This window comes from Anopheles darlingi, chromosome X (genome assembly GCF_943734745.1).
Source record: "Anopheles darlingi chromosome X, idAnoDarlMG_H_01, whole genome shotgun sequence".
Taxonomy (NCBI): domain Eukaryota; kingdom Metazoa; phylum Arthropoda; class Insecta; order Diptera; family Culicidae; genus Anopheles; species Anopheles darlingi.
The window spans coordinates 2,415,001-2,432,500 of NC_064873.1; the positions used below are offsets into that span (position 1 = coordinate 2,415,001).

Below are 17,500 nucleotides of genomic sequence, written 5' to 3' on the forward strand. Positions count from 1 at the left end.
CTGGCCACATCCCCACAGTAACTCCCTTCCTTCGTTTCAGATGCGCATTGGTATCCACACGGGTACGGTGCTAGCCGGGGTGGTCGGTCGCAAAATGCCACGATACTGTCTGTTCGGCCATAATGTGACCATCGCCAACAAGTTCGAGTCCGGCAGCGAGGCCTGCAAGATCAACATCAGCCCGACCACGCACGAGTGGCTCGTAAAGCATCCGGACTACTGCTTCGAGTTCGCACCCCGGAGCGTCTCATGTATGCCGAAGGAGTTTACCGACTCGGGCGGTTTGACCTGTTACTTCCTCGAGGGCTACCAGCACCCGACGGTCGGCAATGATAGACCATTGAAGGAGCACATAGAGGAGGCGATGAAGCAAACGCTACGCGACACCAATGAGACCATTACCGTAGAAATTAATTAAACTAATTAACTAATGCCCTGCACTCCTAATGCGCACTTGCGGACACCACAATCGAATCGGGCGGGCGGTAGACGGTTCTGGCTAGGGAAGAGCCCCCCCCACCCCTCCCCCCCATCCCTCCGCGTGCCATTGATATTTATTGATGTTACTAAATGTTGAACGTGGATAGCAACATTCTCCTGCGGGCTATCGTTAAATTCATTATTCCATACTATTTCTACCTATATACATGATCTATTTCTAGCAAATCGTGATCGTGATGTTGACTTCAGAGCATTATATTTAAAGAATAAAACGGTGAACGTCTAAGTGTGCGTCTTTCGGAAAAATACTTCATCAATTGCTTTTCCAACCGCAGTCCGTGCGATTCGTACCGGTCGGCGTACGTTCGGGAACGCGTGTACCGAAACAAGGCGTGCAAACGATTGTCACGCGCCGTGTAGCAGGCAAACATCTGACGCATGCCACTTATACAGCGAAATGCTGTCGCTGTATAAGCGAGTTATTTGACAACTCATGTTGTGCGCCTTCATACAATGCTGAGATGTTTGTTTACTTTCGCAGAGATAGGATGTGCCCGCCGATACGAACAGTTTAATTTGGGCCAGTTTTTGGTGATTTGGTTGTTCGTTCGTTCGATCCAGCATATGATGAGCTAGAGCTTGAATCAGGGTAAGCATGGGATAGCACTTTCGACCGAGAGGTTCATTCGTACTTTATTTTTGCCGCAGCCCAAAACATAATACATCCTGCAACCAGCCACCTTTGCAGCGGAACGAACCATGTCCTGTATGCTGTTTGGCAGAGTTATAGCATCACGCCTAGCGGGGACACGAGCCTGCAGTCATGCCCTGAACAGCGAGGTGCTGAACGACGCCAGTCTGTCCAAATTTGTCATTAACCTGGACGAAAACAATCGCGCCTTCCTCAAGTATTCGATCGATCAGCAACGGAAAGTGATTAGTTTTCAGCACACATTTGTCCCGGACGCCGCTAAGGGCAAGGGTTTGGGAAAAATATTGTCGAAGGTAAAATTAACTCGCACTTCCGGTATTGACGAAATTACATATCTTTAATGCTTGTTTCAGGCTGCATTCCAGTACGCTATCGAACAGAACTTGAAGGTGAAGCTAGAGTGCGAGTTCACCCAAAAGTACTACAAAGATAATGAAACGAAATATGCCGCCTATGTTGCGCGATAACAAGCTGCTTTCGGTTTAGTTTTATTGTCACTTGTAGCATCTAGTGTTTCGAACAAGTGGTTAATCGGATCCATAAGACTAGGATTTCTGCATTAGTGTGGATGATCACCATGTGACACAAAATAGAAAAGAGTGAAACACATCAACAATACACACAGTGTGCGTTCATTGAAAGATGTTCTTCCGACAGGTAGCGATGGGTGGCGTTTTCCTGTGAACGCTCGCGAATTTTCGCTCAAATAGCTGGCTAGCACTATCTTCTCAGGGATGTTAGTGGCGGATCTCAGACTTTCAGGTGCGCTAGTGCAGAAGGGTACACGACTACAACTAAACCGCCGTATTAACCAGCGCCTAAAACCTATCTTTCAATCTATAAATGGCCTTATACAAGGGTAACACAAGTTCAACAAGGCATCCTAGAAATGCATACAGTATGAGATCGTTAAAACTAGAGAAATGTGATTGTGTCCGCCATCTCATTCGCTTCGAAATGGAACGGCTCAAACTCGATGATCGGTGCGACTTCCTCCCTCCACCGGAGCAACTTCATGATCATGTCCCGCATCCGCTTTAGAATTTCCTTGTCCATCGTCTGGAAGGTGTACGAGTAGCGGAAGAAGATTTGCTCGTACATCAGAAACTCGTTCTTGTTTGAGATGCTGCGCAGCAAAATCGATATATCGTACAGCGTAAGGTAGCGGCGTACCTCGATCCATTCGTTGTACAAATAATCCATCGTGTACTTCAGGGCCACCTTGTTTTCGCTAATCGACGTCAGAATTTCCTTGGTGTACATGCTGAAGCGTGGATGGCGCAGCAGCCCGAGCAACCGCTTGATGAGCCGAATCTCACGCGTACATCCCAGACTCTTGACCAGCATGCGCTGATAGTTGATATCGTCTGTTCGCAGGTACTCCTGCTCCACCTGTTTCCACTCCGTGAGCCCACTGTAACGGATCGTCGTGCACAGAATGCGCTGCAATTGCTCTTCCGGCAGCGCAAACGGTACCCTCGTCCGGTTGAATATCTCCTCGAACAGTTCCCGGTGCCGCCGGACGCAGTCATTAACGCCGAGCTTGCACGCCCACTGCACGATCAGCTCTTCGACCAACGGGTTGTAGCGCACCGTATTGCCGGCCCGCCGAATCTCGTCATACTTTGCCACGATGAGATACTCCAGGAAGCGCTGCCGTGTAATAGAGTGGTGCGTTAGTTTGTTAGCTCGAATTAGCACCTCCAAAGAGCCGTGGCGAGATCATCATTAGCGACGGAGGGTTAACAGAAGAACTAGCCCGCTCACCTCGACGTGATGGAAATTAGGCAAATCCTCCGTTGCATGCATCACAAACTCTAGGTTGCTCAGCACCAGCTTCCAGGGCTGGTAGTCTTCGTTCGCCTTCTTCACAAACGAAACCACATTGAACGCGATGGAGTAGTTGAGCAGCCCGAGACGAGCCAAATTCAACGCATCATCCACAATGATTGCGCGTGTCGTGTATGGCAGCTTGTGAAAGTGCCGGTTCAGTACGTGTGCCAGCTGGATCCAGTGCTGCGGTTCGTAGTTCACACGATAGTAACCTGGAAGGTGAAGAAGAGCATGCGCATCTGGAGCATCTATTGGTGGCAGTGGCGTCACCCGGTAAGAGCTTACCGATTCCGCTCGGGTTGATAATGATCCACGAGCCGTTGTTGAAGGCCATCCCACTGGATTTAATTTCGAGCAAATTGTCGCTATCGGTTAGCCACCGCACCTTCTCTGCGAACAACCGATGGTTGGTGTTGTTGATGAACGTAACCGGCACCGTCCACAGCTGATCGATCTCCTCCTCGAACGGCAGCGGTATCTGGCGCAGCTCAAAGTACCCGGAAGCATTGTTGTGCCGGATGTTGATGATCGGGTACTTCTCCAGGCTGCTCCAGCTGTGCAGAAAGCTGCTGAACACTTCATCCAGCCGGCTGTGGCTATCCCGGCTGAGGATGTCAATCACATCGATCGATTCGCTGTCATTCCGCAACCGGAAGTAATCGCTCAGAAACCGATCGAAGGCCTGTACGCCCAGCGTGTAGTTCATCATGCGCAGCACGCTCAGACCCTTGTACTTGACCAGCTCGAAATGTGTATCCTCCTCCCAGTGGTTGGTAAAAATATTGAGCGCCGACGTTTTCGTGTTCATCTCCTCGCGCATCGATCTTAGCCGGCCTTCGAGCAGAAAATCATCCAACACGGTCGATCCGGCGGCCGTTAGCTAATGGGAATAAGAAGGAATAGTAGAATAGTAGGAAAACACGTTACAAAACCACTAGCAAGCAGCCCTCCCGAGTCGACCAGACGATTCTTACATTGCGTAACGCTAGCGACTCTAGGTAAAGCGGAATCGACTCGTGCAACCAGTACGTCTCTTTGTTCTTGTAATCGGCCAGATTGTGAATCAGTAACTTCGCCAGCTCGTTAGCGACCACCACTTGCACCAGATGGACCCCCGGCACAACCGGTGGAAAGTAGTGGTCCGCGTTGATGAGCCGCTTCTCGCTCGACAGAATCATACCCTCCTTGATCTCGTAGATCGAATGATCGGCGTTCGGTATCGTTACGTAGCGGATCGTCTCGTACGGGAACAGCACGCCCAGGTACTGCTCGTAGATGTGGATGACGCGCGAGAAGATGTCGGTCGTGTTCTTGATGTGCTCGTCGTACCGCGTTCGGGTGTAGGCCAGCAGGCTCACCCGTTGCGTAATGTTGTACCGCTCCGGTACCATATCCGTCACGACGAACCCGATCTCCGAGGCGCGCACCATACCGGTCGTGTTGTACGTATCGACCACTAGGTCACCCTCCTCCATCGGTTCCGACATCTCCAGGTTCAGGCTCGACGCACTGTTCATGTTGCTCCTCCGCGCAATGTTCAGCTCGAACGGTGAGCGAAAGTTGTGATCGTCCATGCACGGGTACAGCCGCCGGGCATTGTTTGGCTCCAGCACCGCCGCAGCAAAGTGTCTGCAATGGGGGGCAAAGTAGCCAGGACAAAATACGTACTCTCGAGTACGTAGTGTTACTTACTTGTGCGCCGGTCCATCATCCTCGTAGTGCGTGTAATAGAGGCCCTTGTCGTTGGTCATGTTGCCGGTAAAGTTCACCTTGACGATGTAGTAGATGTCCTTCTTCATCTCCGTGCCGAGAAAGATGATCATCTTCTCGTTCGACTCGTCAAACTCCAGGTCGAGGATCTTGATCGTGACGAAATCGTCGGCCGGAAAAACGGGATGGTGGTAGAACTTGGACTTGTCGATCACGGTCGCATTTTCGGTGCTGTCGCTGTTGATCACTGGTTTTGGTGGTGGTGGTGGTGATGATGATGATAGCGTCACATCCACTACTGCCTCACCCTCGCCATCCTCGTCATCCGTTACCTCCCTGGCACTGTTCTCTGGCTGGGGGTCGCCCTGCCGCTCATCCTCGTGCCGCTCTACCGGATTCATCGCGGTTGCGGATCGATTGTCGGGACGGGACGCCATGTTCACGGTTGGTTCAGCCTGGCGGCGCCGACGGCGGCGGCGATTCAACCGCGGCAGCGAGTACAGATCCTCCTCGCTCAGATCCCAATCGAGATCCTCGTCAAAGTCCATGTTCGTCAGCCGGATGCTCTTCAGCACCGCCACATCTTCCATCCGGATGCGCAGGTTCTTCACGTTCAGCTCGATCCGCTTGTTGTTCGGTTTTTTCGACGTCACCGTCACCCAAACGATGCCGCTGTAGCTGAACGGGTTGCTCGTCTCGTTAAACACCGGCTCCACGAACAGCCGGTAGTGCTTTGGGATGACGTGCTTCGGTATGCGCGAACGCTTATCGATCAGGTACGCCCGGTGGTTCAGAAAGTCCTCCAGCGTCAGGTTGGGTTTGTGCTGGAGGGGAAATGTGCGTTGTTTGCGATTAGACCGTGGATCAGATCAGTTTCCTCCTCCCCCTTCCCCCTTCTGCGCCCTTACCTCGTACGCATATTTCGTGCTGAAAAAGATCGTGAAGGAGAGGAAGAAGATGAGGACAAAGATCAGCACCGCGATGCTGATGCCACGGCAGATCGACACGAAGCAGCCCCCCTTCCGCTCGTACTCGTCGTTCTCGTGATCAGCCACCGGTGGAACACCGGCGTACATGTATTCCGACCGTGGCCCGATCTGGTGATGGCTACCATTGTTGTTATTGTTGGACGCAGGTCCGCCATGATGATGGTGCTGCTGCTGCTGCTGTTGATGATGATGCCCGTACGGCGATGCTGCTGGTTGATGGGTGTAATGCTGGTGATAATGGGCGGCCGGTGAGAGTTGACCGGTGTACCGGAGCACTATCTTGTGGTCTCGCTCCTCCGAGCTCATCGTTTATCCGGGTTCTCACACCACCAGACCGCTTACTTCCAATCGCGGCGGTATTTTTGGGGCGGTAATCACTGTCTCGCTCGTGTCGTGTTCGTTTGCTTGGTGTGGTGTGTCAAGGAACCAGCGAAACCACCAGCACCCGGCGCCAAAACCAGTCGTCGGGGTTAGATCGAGCGCACGCGACACGCCAACGGATCCGTCGCAACTGGATGCTGCGAAGCAAGCGGCGAGACAGGCTCTATCGATACTACCTGGGACCTCCGCTCCTCTTCCTTCTTCTTCTCCTTCTGCTTCTTGTTGTACTTCCTCTTCTGCCTCTTCTATCTGTTCTGCTCCTAGTCCTCCGTCTCATTTCCGTACTCGTTCCGAATTTTGTGTGAATGCGGAACATAAAAATAAAAAAAATGAAACCCCCTCCCTTCGCGCGCTTTCCGTACACAATCCGCGGTGGTCTGATGGCGATTTCCCTTTACCTTCCCCTTCGGTCGATCGCTCACTCGCTCTTTCGTTCTCGTTCTCTCCCCGTTGCTTACTCGCTTGTGTGCCGTGTTTCTCTCTGTCTCTGTCTCTCTCTCTCTCTCTCTCTCTCTCTCTCTTTCTCTCTCTTCTAGCTCGACTGGAACACCCCCTCGTTGCTCGTTTTGGATCTCGCCCCTCCTCCCCTGCTACTTCTCCACGTGTCGTTTGCTGCTACTCATTCAGTAGAAGTGGACCGTTGTGTTCTTATTCCGCGCGCGCCACTACAATGCTGCAACAGCATTTCAAGGCCAACAATAGCCCGGCCACCCGCTCGCCCGCTCGCCCGCCTGCCCGCCTGACCGCCTTGGTTTGGTTTTATTGTTGTTGCTCGGCTACAATGGCGGTGGTGGTGGCCCCCCCGCTTGCCGTCTTCCCTTCCCTCTAGTGCGCACCAACGAAAGCGAAGAAACACACAACGAACAGAACCAACCTGCAGTGCTGCTGCGACTTATCATCGTGTAAATACCGTGTCGACGTAACACCACCGCACTGAACAATCAACCGCGGTGATCCGGCAATCAGGATCTTTCAGTCTTCCACCAGACCAGCCCAGAAGAGGGGTGTGGAGGAGTGGAGCGAGAGGGGGGGGGGGGATTCTAGAAGCACTCATCCCCTTGTTCATCTCGGCCTGCCTGCATCTACCTGCAAACGCCCGCTTGCTTGCTTGCTTGATTCGTAAATTGCCGCTAATTTGAAGCGGAATTGGGGCCTGCTTGTGTCGGGATTAGATGGTTTTCTTCAGGCGGCCCACACACTATCGACGACATAGCATTATTGATAGAAAATGGAATAAAAAAGCTTTGTAATTTTCAGAATCTGGAAAAAGATGTTGAGTGAGTCAAATACTGATTCCTCTTTTCCCCAACCCCTACCAACTGATAGGCAATGTTGACATTTTCACTGGAACCAACGTTTCAGACTGTGCTGCCTTGCAAGATTATTCAATCGAATATGTTAATTTTATTAAATAATATTTTAATATAACATTTCAATTTCATTGTTCAATATATGGACCAAGGCCATGGCCGCGTCCAGATTTTTTCTAAACACATATAAGAACGGACGTACCGTATGTTTAGATGACCGTGGCCAGGTTGGTCCGGTTGATTTGGTTCCGAATATCGGGCCCATTCTTCGCACGCTCTCGCCCTCCGATCTCGCGAGCAACGGAAGCAACGACGGAGGTCTTTGATCGGAGAGAAATGTGTGTGTTTTTTTTTTCTTTTGCATTCTGCTTCTGCTTCCTGTTTTGCTCTTTTTTTCCTTCCCTATTCCACCTTCTGTGGTCCCCTGTTGCTGTGTGTTGTAGTTGTGCTTCATGCAAATCCGAAACGAAACGAGTTTATATCTTGTTTGACCTAAACCTGCCTACCTGCCGGTTGAATGACGTTTGCCCCATTGCTGTGAGTGTCTCCGCGGGTCTTCTGTCTCGGTTCTTTCGGTCGATCGCCAGCTCTCGCTATCGGGACAAACGCATCATCATTTGCTTAAATAGAAGGCAAGGCTGCGGTTATCCTGTGGGAACGAAGGAGGCGCGAGACGGTGCACGGTGTTTACTGCTGTTGACGCACCCCCTGCTGTGCTGGGATGCTTCAGCTTCAGTTCAATCTTCTTCCAGTTACCGTGGTCACGCAGCGATTCCCTTCAGTGAATAAATATGGACCAGGGCGTGGTTCTATGCAACGACTGCAATGATCGATCGACTGCGGGATAATCCCATTGCCAAGCAATCATGGGTCTTACTTATCAGGAGGCTAGTGCCTGCAGCCTGCAGCTATACGAGATTAGAAAGAGGCTGGCGCCGGTGCTGCTGCGACAGATGTGATAACTCTCTTATCATGGTTGTGACAGAATGGCCCCGAGGCATGGAGACAATGGTCCACGGGTGGGGCGGTCTGTCTCTGACCTTACACCACTGCCATTGTAGCATTTATTAGGTTAACATATTAAGTTACCTTTGGTCAAAATAATGCATATCACTTTCATGTTGCTATCCTCGACATTTGACAGATTTGCTGTCTGCTGTACTACTTAGTTTGCTGCGCCGTTTGTAGCCGTTGTGGGAGAAAAACATGAATCAGAACCCTAAAAAACCACAAAGTTAAGCTAAACGCTGCGTAAATTGGTCCTTCAACACGCGTGCGCACGCGCTTGTGTGTGTGTGTGTGTGTGTGCCTAGTAGCGCAGAGAAATGGTTAATGCACTTCGCTTCTTGACAGTACAAGCACTCACCAGAAGGAGGATGAGGAGGCTGGCGTTAAACGAACCCATCACGTCCGGTTTGGCGTCTCGGAGTGGTTCAGAAGTGGCTCCATTTCAATTATACTGTAGTGCCCACCCACCCCCCTTCAACACCTCCCTCATAGTTAGTAGCGTCAACATGGGCCTCAATTGAACTCTCGACGTCTCGCAATTGCTCAGGGTTTGCTACTCAGATACGCAGGAGCGTAGAAGCAAACTATCTTGCGCAATCTGGTGTGTGGCACTAGGCAGTGTCCCACCGATCTGCTTCTAGGACCTTCACAACATAGCATTGTTTGCGGCTCGCTGAGCTGAGCGTCACGAGTACACAAACGTCACGAGAACTGAAGATTGACGCGTTTGACGCGTTGAAGGCGATGCGGATACCAGCCGGATATCGCGCAGCAGAGGCGTGCGGCGTTTGGTGGCGGCGTAGTAATGTGACAGGGCCACCAGCACCACCATTACTGCTAAAGAGTACTGTGCTGAAGTGGTTAAACGAATGAATCTCCTTCAATTCCTGCCCATACCACCACATCTCCGGGGGGGTCTTCCAGCTCCAGCAGGGATAAATTGAATAATGTCCCGTAATCAGACGTATTCGAAGGGGAGGAAGGGGGTGCGTGAAAGGGTATCATATGAGGCCACAATGCCGGGGAGTGACACCGGGGGAAAAGGACCGCTCCGGACCGCTCGATTGGATAATCGTATTTCACTTTTGCGCTTCTAACGAACTTTTGCGCTTCTCTAACTGTGTGGCGTCAACCGTCGTACCGTCGTCCCGTATCCCAATCCGAAAACCCTTCTCCTACCCCTCGCGGGCGGATCGTGGTGTCGGTTGCGTGGTGCCTTGGCTCGGCAGCGACATTTGCGAAAGGGCGTCGCTCAGTTACTCCTTAGGTCCACAGTCAGGTGGACGCAGAACACCGTCGAGGAGCCAGCCGTGCGTTCGTGTAAACTGTTACTGGAGTGCGTGAGGTGTGTGTGTGTGTGTGTGTGTGTGTGTGCGGTTCCTTTTAGTTCGTTAAGCAACACAACAACAAAAAACAGAGCCCAAGTGGACTCTCTTTTAAAGATCGAACAGCAGATCGAACTCAGAGGATCCCGGTTCCAACTGCTCCCGGGGTGATTACTAGGCGAGGTAAGCGACAAAGAGAAAACGGGGAAAGAATGTGTGTGTGTGAGAGAGAGAGAGAGAGCATGCGAGCGAGCAGGCGAGCGGTCTACTATCAAATGGCAGATGGGGCTGGCTCCTCTAGAGCTGCGTGTTGAGCGAGGTGCTCCGTGTGGCAGTCGTTTCCTTCTCCATATCCGTGTGGTTGCTGCCCTTCTGCTGGGATCGTCCGCTGGTGAGGAACGTCCAGCGGTGCAACCGCACCAGCCAGAGCCGGCGTGCGACCGGATCCATCACGACAAAGTACAGAAACAGCACGAACCCCTGCACCGGTGCGGTCAGACAGAAGAGGTAGGCGAACAGCTTCTCCTCCGTGCCGGTCGTCAGCATACCGAAGATCCACGGTAACCCGAGCAGGAAGAAGAGAAAGACGGAGAGGCGCAGCTGGGCGAGCGTGAGGTCGTGCTCGGTCACCTTACCGGTCGCCGTCGTCGCCGTCGCCGCCACCGCCGGTCGATTCCGCTCCGTGCGGATTGTGCAGATGTGGTACAGCACGACGACGAAGCTGACAAAGTTGAGCAGTATGATGACGGCGATCGGTAGCAGCAACCCGTACCAGAGGGCCGCCCCGTGCGGGTAGCAAATGTCCGACAGGTTGTCACGCTTCAGATAGAGCGCATGGTCCACCGCTAGAAAGGTGGCGACCGGTACGAGCGGCAACCCCCAGCAGAGGGTGGTCGCCTTCAGGATGAAGTGGGACGGTCGGAGCCGACCGACGACCTTCACGTAGCGCTGGAACTGCAGGTACGCTGTCACCAGCATCCACAGGAAGGTGACGAGAATGATGTAGTGCAGGGTGCTGCCAAGCAGGGCACACTCGATCCGGCTGATGCGCCGCACATCGATGTCCGGACCCTCGACGAACAGGATGATCATCTCGATGGCGATCGCACCGGACAGCTGGAGCAGTATCTTGCTGCTCGCCTTCGAGCGCCAGGAAGGGAAGAGGAGGGCGGTCGCGACGATACCCGCCACACCGAGCAGCGACAGCGAGCAACCGATCGCGGTGATCACGTCCAGGGCGTACGATGCCTGATCGGCGATCAGCTTCTGCGAGACACCGACCGATTCCACCAGCTGCGTATCCATCGTGAGGCGCGAGAAGGACGTCAGATGGTAGCAGGCGCACAGTTTGCGCGCCCCCGACTCCCCCCGCAACCGGCACTCCTCGTACGCCCAGCGGCCAAACTCGCGGTCGCGCCGCTCGAACGACCAGTAACCGCAGCGGCCGGTTTCGTTTCGCTGTCTGCTGGCTCGGTGCTCCCGGGTAAAGATCGGTATCTCGTCCGGCATACGCGAACCATAGCCCGGCAGGCTGACGCTGATGATTTTGGCGTTCGGGCGCGCAATCGTCCCATTGCGGGTCTCCCGGAATGCCCGGTCGTTGTAGTAGATGGTGATGACGATGCGCACCGGTGGTGGTGGTGGTGGTGGTGATGATGGTGATGCTGTCACCACCAACCGCTCTGTGGTCGTACCGATCTCCTCCATTTCTTCCTCCTCCTCCTTCTCCTCCTCCTGCTGCTGCTCATTTGCCGTATCCTCCTGTTCTTCCTCGATGGTAGTGTGTTGCATGGCGCTATACAGTGTTGCTAGCCCGTCGAGGACGGACTGCGGTATGAATGCACCGATCTCGAGGCCCTCGTCCTCCAGCAGTGCCTCCTGCGATTGGTTGGCATACAGGAACCTGGAATCGGAAGGGTGAATGAGAGAAAGTGAACGTGGTTTTAAGGGGGGAAAAGGGTGCCGGGGGGTCACTTACTTCAGCGTGTAGTTGGTAAAATCGTCCTCCCCGTGATGGGAGAACTCTTCTTCTGGGAGAACGGATGCCACCCGGAACAGTGCCACCCCGGAGACGTTCGCTACGGTCGGATCCGCTATCAACACAATCAACCGGGCGCTCCGGAACACCACCGTACCACCGTGCTCGGTCGCGGTCTCAGCAAGGGACTGGATACCACTTGTTCGGCCTTGCTCACAGTCGTAGCGCAACGATCGGGCGACACTCCCGGTAACGAGCGTCTCCGGTAACAGCTGATTCACGATCGTTTCGGTCGCGTACAGCAGTATGTTGGTGGTGTTGAGGGCACGCTGCGAAACGGTCACCAGCGAGTCGTTGACGTACATGATGCGGCTCATGATGGCGGTGATGTTGCAGTAGAGCTGTGGATCGGTGAGCAGCGCCGGTAGCAACAGTCCATCGCGCGCATTGTCGAGCGTTTTGGCGATGTAGAACAGATCGGCCGGTATGAGGGTGGCCGATCCGGACAGTACCTGCTCGATGGTACCGAGGGCCTCCCGTACCGTCTGTGTGTCGTTGAGCGGTGCGGCACTATACTGGTACAGGGCACCGGTCGTTGTCGGCTGGATCGGTGCACACTGTAACCGACGGTTGGGGCCGGTCGCAGGCTGCTGCCGGTCGTCGTCGTCGTCGTGGTTCCAGGCACATCCGTACAGATAGTCACCCTGACAGTGGCGCGTCGGTGGCAAACCGAACCGCTCGACCACGCACAGGTTCTGGGGTGCAATCGTTTCCCCGAGCCGGGCCGTCCACCAGACGTGCCCGTGCGCTGACGGTCCTGATAGACGATCCGGTAGACAGTACTCGGTGCTGTTCACCCCAAGCACACGGAACGGAGCGGCGTCACTGCTGTTGCTGCTGGCCACCATCTCGAAGGCATCGCGCAAACACTGGCGCATCCGATAGATGGCCAGATACGGTTCTGGTAGTGCTGAGGGAAAAGGATTTTTGAGAAGAGAGACTAATTAATTCGGAGATAGAATAGGCTAGAACAAAGAACATCCTAACACCTTCTCTTCCCGTTCTTTCTCTCTCTCTCCCTAAAAAAAAAGGATGGGACGGTGTACGCTGGTATTGCTGCTGTGCACGGCCCTGGTCGGTTTGCTGCCGTGTGGGTACACGTGGCGTGAATACCGAATACGGCGCAGCATCGACCTGTCGTCGACGAACCAGCTGATCCTGGACGTGCGCCTACCAACGGACCTGGTACCGGTGAGCTACTCGCTGTACCTGCACCCGGACCTCCATCGAGCTACCTTCACCGGTAGCGTCAACATCACGATGCTGTGCACCAAGCGCACCAACCAGATCACCCTGCACGCACACCACGATTTGCGTGTGGACGAGGTGAACCTGGCGGTGGTACCGCTACCAGCACCGCGAGGCGAACCGGACGCTGCAGTTCCAGCGCCATCGCCCCTACGGATCCGGCGCGTTGACCGTGTACCGAAGAAGCCACTGCTGGTGATCTACTTCCACGACGATCTGGTCGTGGGGACCAGCTACGAGGTGCGGCTCCACTTCAACGGTAACATCTGGGAGAACACGGAGGGCATCTTCGAGGGCAAGTACCGTCAGCGGGCACCGAAACCGACGGTCGACGGTGATACCACGAAACACGACGATGACGGCGATGACGATGACGACACCCTAAGCTCGGAACACAAGTACATCGGTACCTACTTCCGGCCCCACAACGCGCGCCGCGTTTTTCCCTGCTTCGACGAGCCCGCGTACAAGGTACCGTTCCAGGTGGCGATCGTGCGACCCAAGACGCACCATGTCCTCTTCAACACCGAGCTGCTGCGTACGGAGGAGCTCGCCCCCGGTTCCGGCTCACCGCTCGACGTGATCGACGTGTTCGAACGGACCCCCCCGATGTCGACGTTCGCGTTCGGTTTCCTCGTGTCCGACCTGACGCAGGTCCGACCGCAGGACGCGACACCGTCCGGATCGAACGACACCAGCCCGGTGGTGGCCGGTCTGAAGCAGGTGCGCATCTGGGCACGGTCGGACTTTCACGCGAACGTCGCACAGGTAGGCGAGCGCGTCCGGCTGATACTGGGCAAGCTGGAGGCGTACTGGGGTGTGGCGCTACCGCTCGACAAGCTGGACATTGTCGCCCTGCCAGGCTTCTCCTACGTCAAACCGGCCGACAACTGGGGATTGATCGTGTTCAAGTAAGTACTAGGGACCCCGGGGCCGGAGTTATTGCCCCATCTCTTATTTTCCTCTTCTTCTCCTCCTCGACACAACCGTAACATTAAAAAAAACAGGGAAAGTGAACTGCAGCAGGGGTACTACAGTTTAGCCCAGGAGCTGATCTATCAGTGGCTCGGCTCGTGGATTACGCCGGTAAGACGACACGTCATCGTCCATTAGTGCCTTCTTCTTCTTCTTTTAACCTCTTCTTCCGCTTGTTATCTTCCCCCGGGGCATCTGTAGCACTGGTGGAGCGATGCGCACGTGAACAAGGCAATCGCCGGCTTCCTCTCGGCCGACACCGCCATCCAGATCGACGGTGCGCCCGAGTTCGAGGGCAAGTGGCCGATGACGATTCTCTACTCGATCTACTACGAGTTCAGCAAGCGCTACCCGCACTCGCGCATCACCGCGATGAAGCAGGAGACGACCTGCAGCAAAACCGAGCTGGTCCTGCGCATGCTCAACTTTACGCTCGGTGGCGACACGTTCCGCCAGGGGCTGCAGAAGTTCATCCAGCACCGGGAATACCGGACGTTCTACGGTGACGATGTCTGGGAGGCACTGACCAAGCAGGCGCACCTGGATGGCCGCCTATGCGAGTCGGTCACCGTGAACGAGATCGTCGACTCGTGGATCACCAAGGATCGCATCCCGATGGTGCGGGTGGTGCGAGCGTACGAGAAGGGTACGGCCACCGTCACCCAGCGGTTGTACCTGCGTGAACGTCCGCACGATGTGCCGGAACAGGACAAAATGCTCTGGTGGATACCGCTGGTGATCGTGACGCAGGATACGCTCGATTTCACCAACACCAGTGCGACCAAGTGGATGAAGCAGGTCCGTGAGGTCGAGCTCGATGAGATGCCGGCCGCCGACCAGTTCATCATCGTCAACCCGGAAGAGATCGGTCCGTTCCCGGTTAACTACGACGAGCGGAACTGGAACATGCTCGCCGCTTACCTGCAGACGGAGGCAGGTCGACACCGGATTCCGCCCTACACCAGGTAGGTAGAGACTAGCTGACTAGCCAGGTACGAGACAGGACTACTAGACTGACTAAACTACAACCGATCCCATCGCCAGGGCCAAGCTGCTGCACGATGCGTGGAATCTGGCGTACGCCGGTGATCTGAACTTCGCGACCGCCTTCAACATGACGCTGTTTATGCTGCACGAGCGTAACCATCTGGTGTGGAATCCCGTGTTCACGCTGATCGATCATATCGGACGTCACATCGACATGTCGGCCGTGCACAAGAAGTTCGAGACGTACGTCCGGACGCTGCTGACGCCACTGTACGAGGAGCTGGTGGGCGCCAGCCAGTCGACCGAGCACGAGGAAAGCTGGGAGACGAACCTGCGCTCCCTCGCCAAGAGCTTCCTGTGTCGCGCCGGCTACAAACCGTGCATCGAGGAGGCGCAACGCGCGTTCCGGAAGTGGATGGAAAGTGCCGATCCGGAAATGGGCAACCCGTAAGTAGGGGAGGGGGGCTTTTACCCAGACCAGGTTGTTACTGTTGATGTGGTTGTGGTTTGGTGGTGCCCCCGGGGTTTTTTTTTTTTGCTGTTTCCGCAGCGTCGCCAACCAGTACATCTGCCCGGTGTTCAAGTGGGGCACCCGGGAAGAGTGGGAGTTCGGGCTGCAGCGGGTCATCAACTTCCCGGAGGGGCGCGTCAAGAGCGAGCGGACCTACCTGCTGAAGACGCTCGCCGGCTGCCCGAGCCAACCGTCCAAGATCGAGCGGCTGCTCACGATCACGGTGCTCGAGAACAATGGTAACTTCACCGACAATGACATCAGTCTGATCTTCAAGATGCTATCGGGCGGTTCCACCGGTTACACCACCCTCTTCAACTTTCTCAAGAACAACTGGGATACGATCAAGCTGCGGTAAGAAGAGGGGTTCCGGGGGGGGGGGGGGGTCGGAGGCGTTCTAGCTCCTCCCTAACTTTCTCTCTCTCTCTCTCTCTCTCTCTCTCTCTCTCTCTCTCTCTCTCTCTCTCTCTCTGTCACTCGGCTCGTGCAGATTCAATGATCGGGAGTCACTGTGGGACAACATGATCAACTCGGCGACCGGTCTGTTCACCACGCAGGAGGGCTACGATCTGGTGTCCCGTCTGTACGTCCAGCACCAGGGTGAGTTCGGGACGGCCGAGCACATCATCGAGAAATCGCTGAAAAACATCAAGGAGGAGACGAAGTGGAGCGACGAGAACCTGCCGGTGATCGAGCAGTGGCTCGACACGTTCCTCGCGACCAACGGTGTCGCGAACCAAAAGTTCTACGGCTAAGGGCGGCTCTAGACCTCTCAGCAGCAGCAGCAGGAGCAGCACTTCACTGAGGCTAATACTAGGCGCGTTCGAAACCACTACTACCACTACTATTATTACTACTACTACTACTACTGCTACTACTACTTCTAATTCTACTACTACTACCACTACTTCTTCTTCTACTACTACTACTACTACAATTACTTGTTAGCGCTAGCATCGTAGCAAACGAACCCTGTACTAGGGTGCAGGCTGCTCGGACCCATTCCTATTGGCTGTTCCGTTAATAAATGAGGCGAGCAAATCCAGCAACTAGTGGAGTTTGTTCTATATCTATAGGAGGAGGAGGAGGAGGTGGGTGGACTTACCGATCACGTTCTCCTCGTATTCCCAGGCGCCCGTGAAATGGCTCCAGTCCTCGATACGTGCCATCGCTAGGTGCAGCACGAGGCGAACCGGGATCTCGCTCTGTTTGCCGATCGCCGGCTGCCCTACGGCGCGATCACGTAGCGGTATCGCCTGCCGCACTTGCATGTCCTTGAGCGCACCGTAAACGTCTTTTACCTTCGCCAGATGCCGGTGCCGCTTCAGGGTGTCCTTCACCAGCGCCCGGTACTCCTTCGGGCGCATCGCCTCCGGTGTGCGCGCGTCCAGCGTGATCGCGAAAAACAATCTACCCTCCACCTTCCGGTAGGCGTACGTGGCCGGTGTGACGAGGTGCGTAAAGTTAGGCAGCAGGTGCGCCTCGCACCAGTACTGCCCGGGCTGCCCGGCTACCAGCGTCAGCTCGTACAGACTGCGTTCGGTCAGCTCCAGCGCCGACTCCTCGTCGGGCTCGCGTTCCGTGCTGGGGGTGGGATTGCCTCGAGGATGGGCACGACGTTGCCGTGCCCGCGCCTTCCCGTACCCCCGTACCGTACGCACCCGAACCGGATTGATCAGATCGCTGCCGGCATCGGTGTAGCAGGTGAAACCGGGGGTCGACTGCTTCTCGCGCCAGAACCACCGCTGCCCGTACACGGTCAGCAGCAGCTTGTGGCGTTCCTGGTCGAAGTACAGATGCATGGCCGGTGGTACGCCGGTGCCGGTCCACTCCGGCAATCCATCGCAAGCATCGCGCTGCACCACCAGACAGTTGTGGGACTTTTCCACACCGACCGTCAGCTCGGTCAAGCTGGCACCGGCCGGACTTTCGCCCTTGGTCACATCGATATAGTACGGCGTGCGGCAGCCCTTCCCGCTCTTCGACGCACGCCCAAGCAGATCGTGCAGCAGTTGCGCCTTACGGGCACTGT

General features: G+C 55.0%; 5 protein-coding genes across 5 annotated transcripts in view; 3 read left to right on the forward strand and 2 right to left on the reverse strand.

The window, feature by feature from the left end:
- Positions 1 to 721, forward strand: part of LOC125959962 (head-specific guanylate cyclase-like) — a 2,259-nt gene extending 1,538 nt beyond the window's left edge. The window contains exon 3 of the mRNA XM_049693016.1: positions 41 to 721. Within this exon, the coding sequence (XP_049548973.1) occupies positions 41 to 418 (378 nt within the window). The 3' untranslated portion in view covers positions 419 to 721. The remainder of the gene's footprint in view (positions 1 to 40) is intronic.
- A 253-nt stretch (positions 722 to 974) lies between these two features.
- Positions 975 to 1,646, forward strand: LOC125960094 (protein NATD1). Its single transcript, XM_049693287.1, has 3 exons — positions 975 to 1,090; positions 1,150 to 1,446; positions 1,507 to 1,646. Exons 2-3 carry the CDS (start codon positions 1,201 to 1,203, stop codon positions 1,618 to 1,620), a joined length of 360 nt encoding a protein of 119 aa, XP_049549244.1. The 5' UTR covers positions 975 to 1,090; positions 1,150 to 1,200; the 3' UTR covers positions 1,621 to 1,646.
- Positions 1,647 to 1,774: 128 nt separating this feature from the next.
- LOC125959939 (glutamyl aminopeptidase-like) lies at positions 1,775 to 7,376 on the reverse strand. Its single transcript, XM_049692979.1, has 6 exons — positions 5,605 to 7,376; positions 4,679 to 5,520; positions 3,961 to 4,615; positions 3,272 to 3,866; positions 2,921 to 3,198; positions 1,775 to 2,806 (listed from the first exon to the last, which is right to left on the reverse strand). Exons 1-6 carry the CDS (start codon positions 5,989 to 5,991, stop codon positions 2,069 to 2,071), a joined length of 3,495 nt encoding a protein of 1,164 aa, XP_049548936.1. The 5' UTR covers positions 5,992 to 7,376; the 3' UTR covers positions 1,775 to 2,068.
- A 66-nt stretch (positions 7,377 to 7,442) lies between these two features.
- Positions 7,443 to 17,500, reverse strand: part of LOC125959909 (uncharacterized) — an 11,052-nt gene continuing 994 nt past the window's right edge. Inside the window, exons 1-3 of the mRNA XM_049692928.1 lie at positions 16,574 to 17,500; positions 11,688 to 12,657; positions 7,443 to 11,612 (exon numbers count right to left, since the gene is read on the reverse strand). The exon at positions 16,574 to 17,500 is cut by the window's right edge and continues 994 nt beyond it. Coding sequence (XP_049548885.1) covers positions 10,007 to 11,612; positions 11,688 to 12,657; positions 16,574 to 17,500 — 3,503 coding nt within the window. The 3' untranslated portion in view covers positions 7,443 to 10,006. The remainder of the gene's footprint in view (positions 11,613 to 11,687; positions 12,658 to 16,573) is intronic.
- Positions 9,815 to 16,354, forward strand: LOC125959945 (aminopeptidase N). The gene is made up of 7 exons (XM_049692993.1): positions 9,815 to 9,892; positions 12,779 to 13,906; positions 14,003 to 14,081; positions 14,172 to 14,935; positions 15,015 to 15,404; positions 15,508 to 15,822; positions 15,959 to 16,354. The coding sequence occupies exons 2-7, from the start codon at positions 12,780 to 12,782 to the stop codon at positions 16,221 to 16,223; spliced, it is 2,940 nt and encodes a 979-aa protein (XP_049548950.1). The 5' UTR covers positions 9,815 to 9,892; position 12,779; the 3' UTR covers positions 16,224 to 16,354.

Coding starts and splice junctions, on each gene's coding strand:
- LOC125959945 (XM_049692993.1), top strand. CDS start 12,780: ATGGGACGGTGTACGCTGGTATTGCTGCTGTGCACGGCCCTGGTCGGT. Junction 14,082..14,171: donor TCGGCTCGTGGATTACGCCG/GTAAGACGACAC, acceptor GGGCATCTGTAG/CACTGGTGGAGCGATGCGCA. Junction 15,405..15,507: donor GATCCGGAAATGGGCAACCC/GTAAGTAGGGGA, acceptor CTGTTTCCGCAG/CGTCGCCAACCAGTACATCT.
- LOC125959939 (XM_049692979.1), bottom strand. CDS start 5,991: ATGAGCTCGGAGGAGCGAGACCACAAGATAGTGCTCCGGTACACCGGT. Junction 5,521..5,604: donor GCACGAAATATGCGTACGAG/GTAAGGGCGCAG, acceptor TTTCCCCTCCAG/CACAAACCCAACCTGACGCT. Junction 2,807..2,920: donor CTAATTTCCATCACGTCGAG/GTGAGCGGGCTA, acceptor ATTACACGGCAG/CGCTTCCTGGAGTATCTCAT.
- LOC125960094 (XM_049693287.1), top strand. CDS start 1,201: ATGTCCTGTATGCTGTTTGGCAGAGTTATAGCATCACGCCTAGCGGGG. Junction 1,447..1,506: donor TGGGAAAAATATTGTCGAAG/GTAAAATTAACT, acceptor TGCTTGTTTCAG/GCTGCATTCCAGTACGCTAT.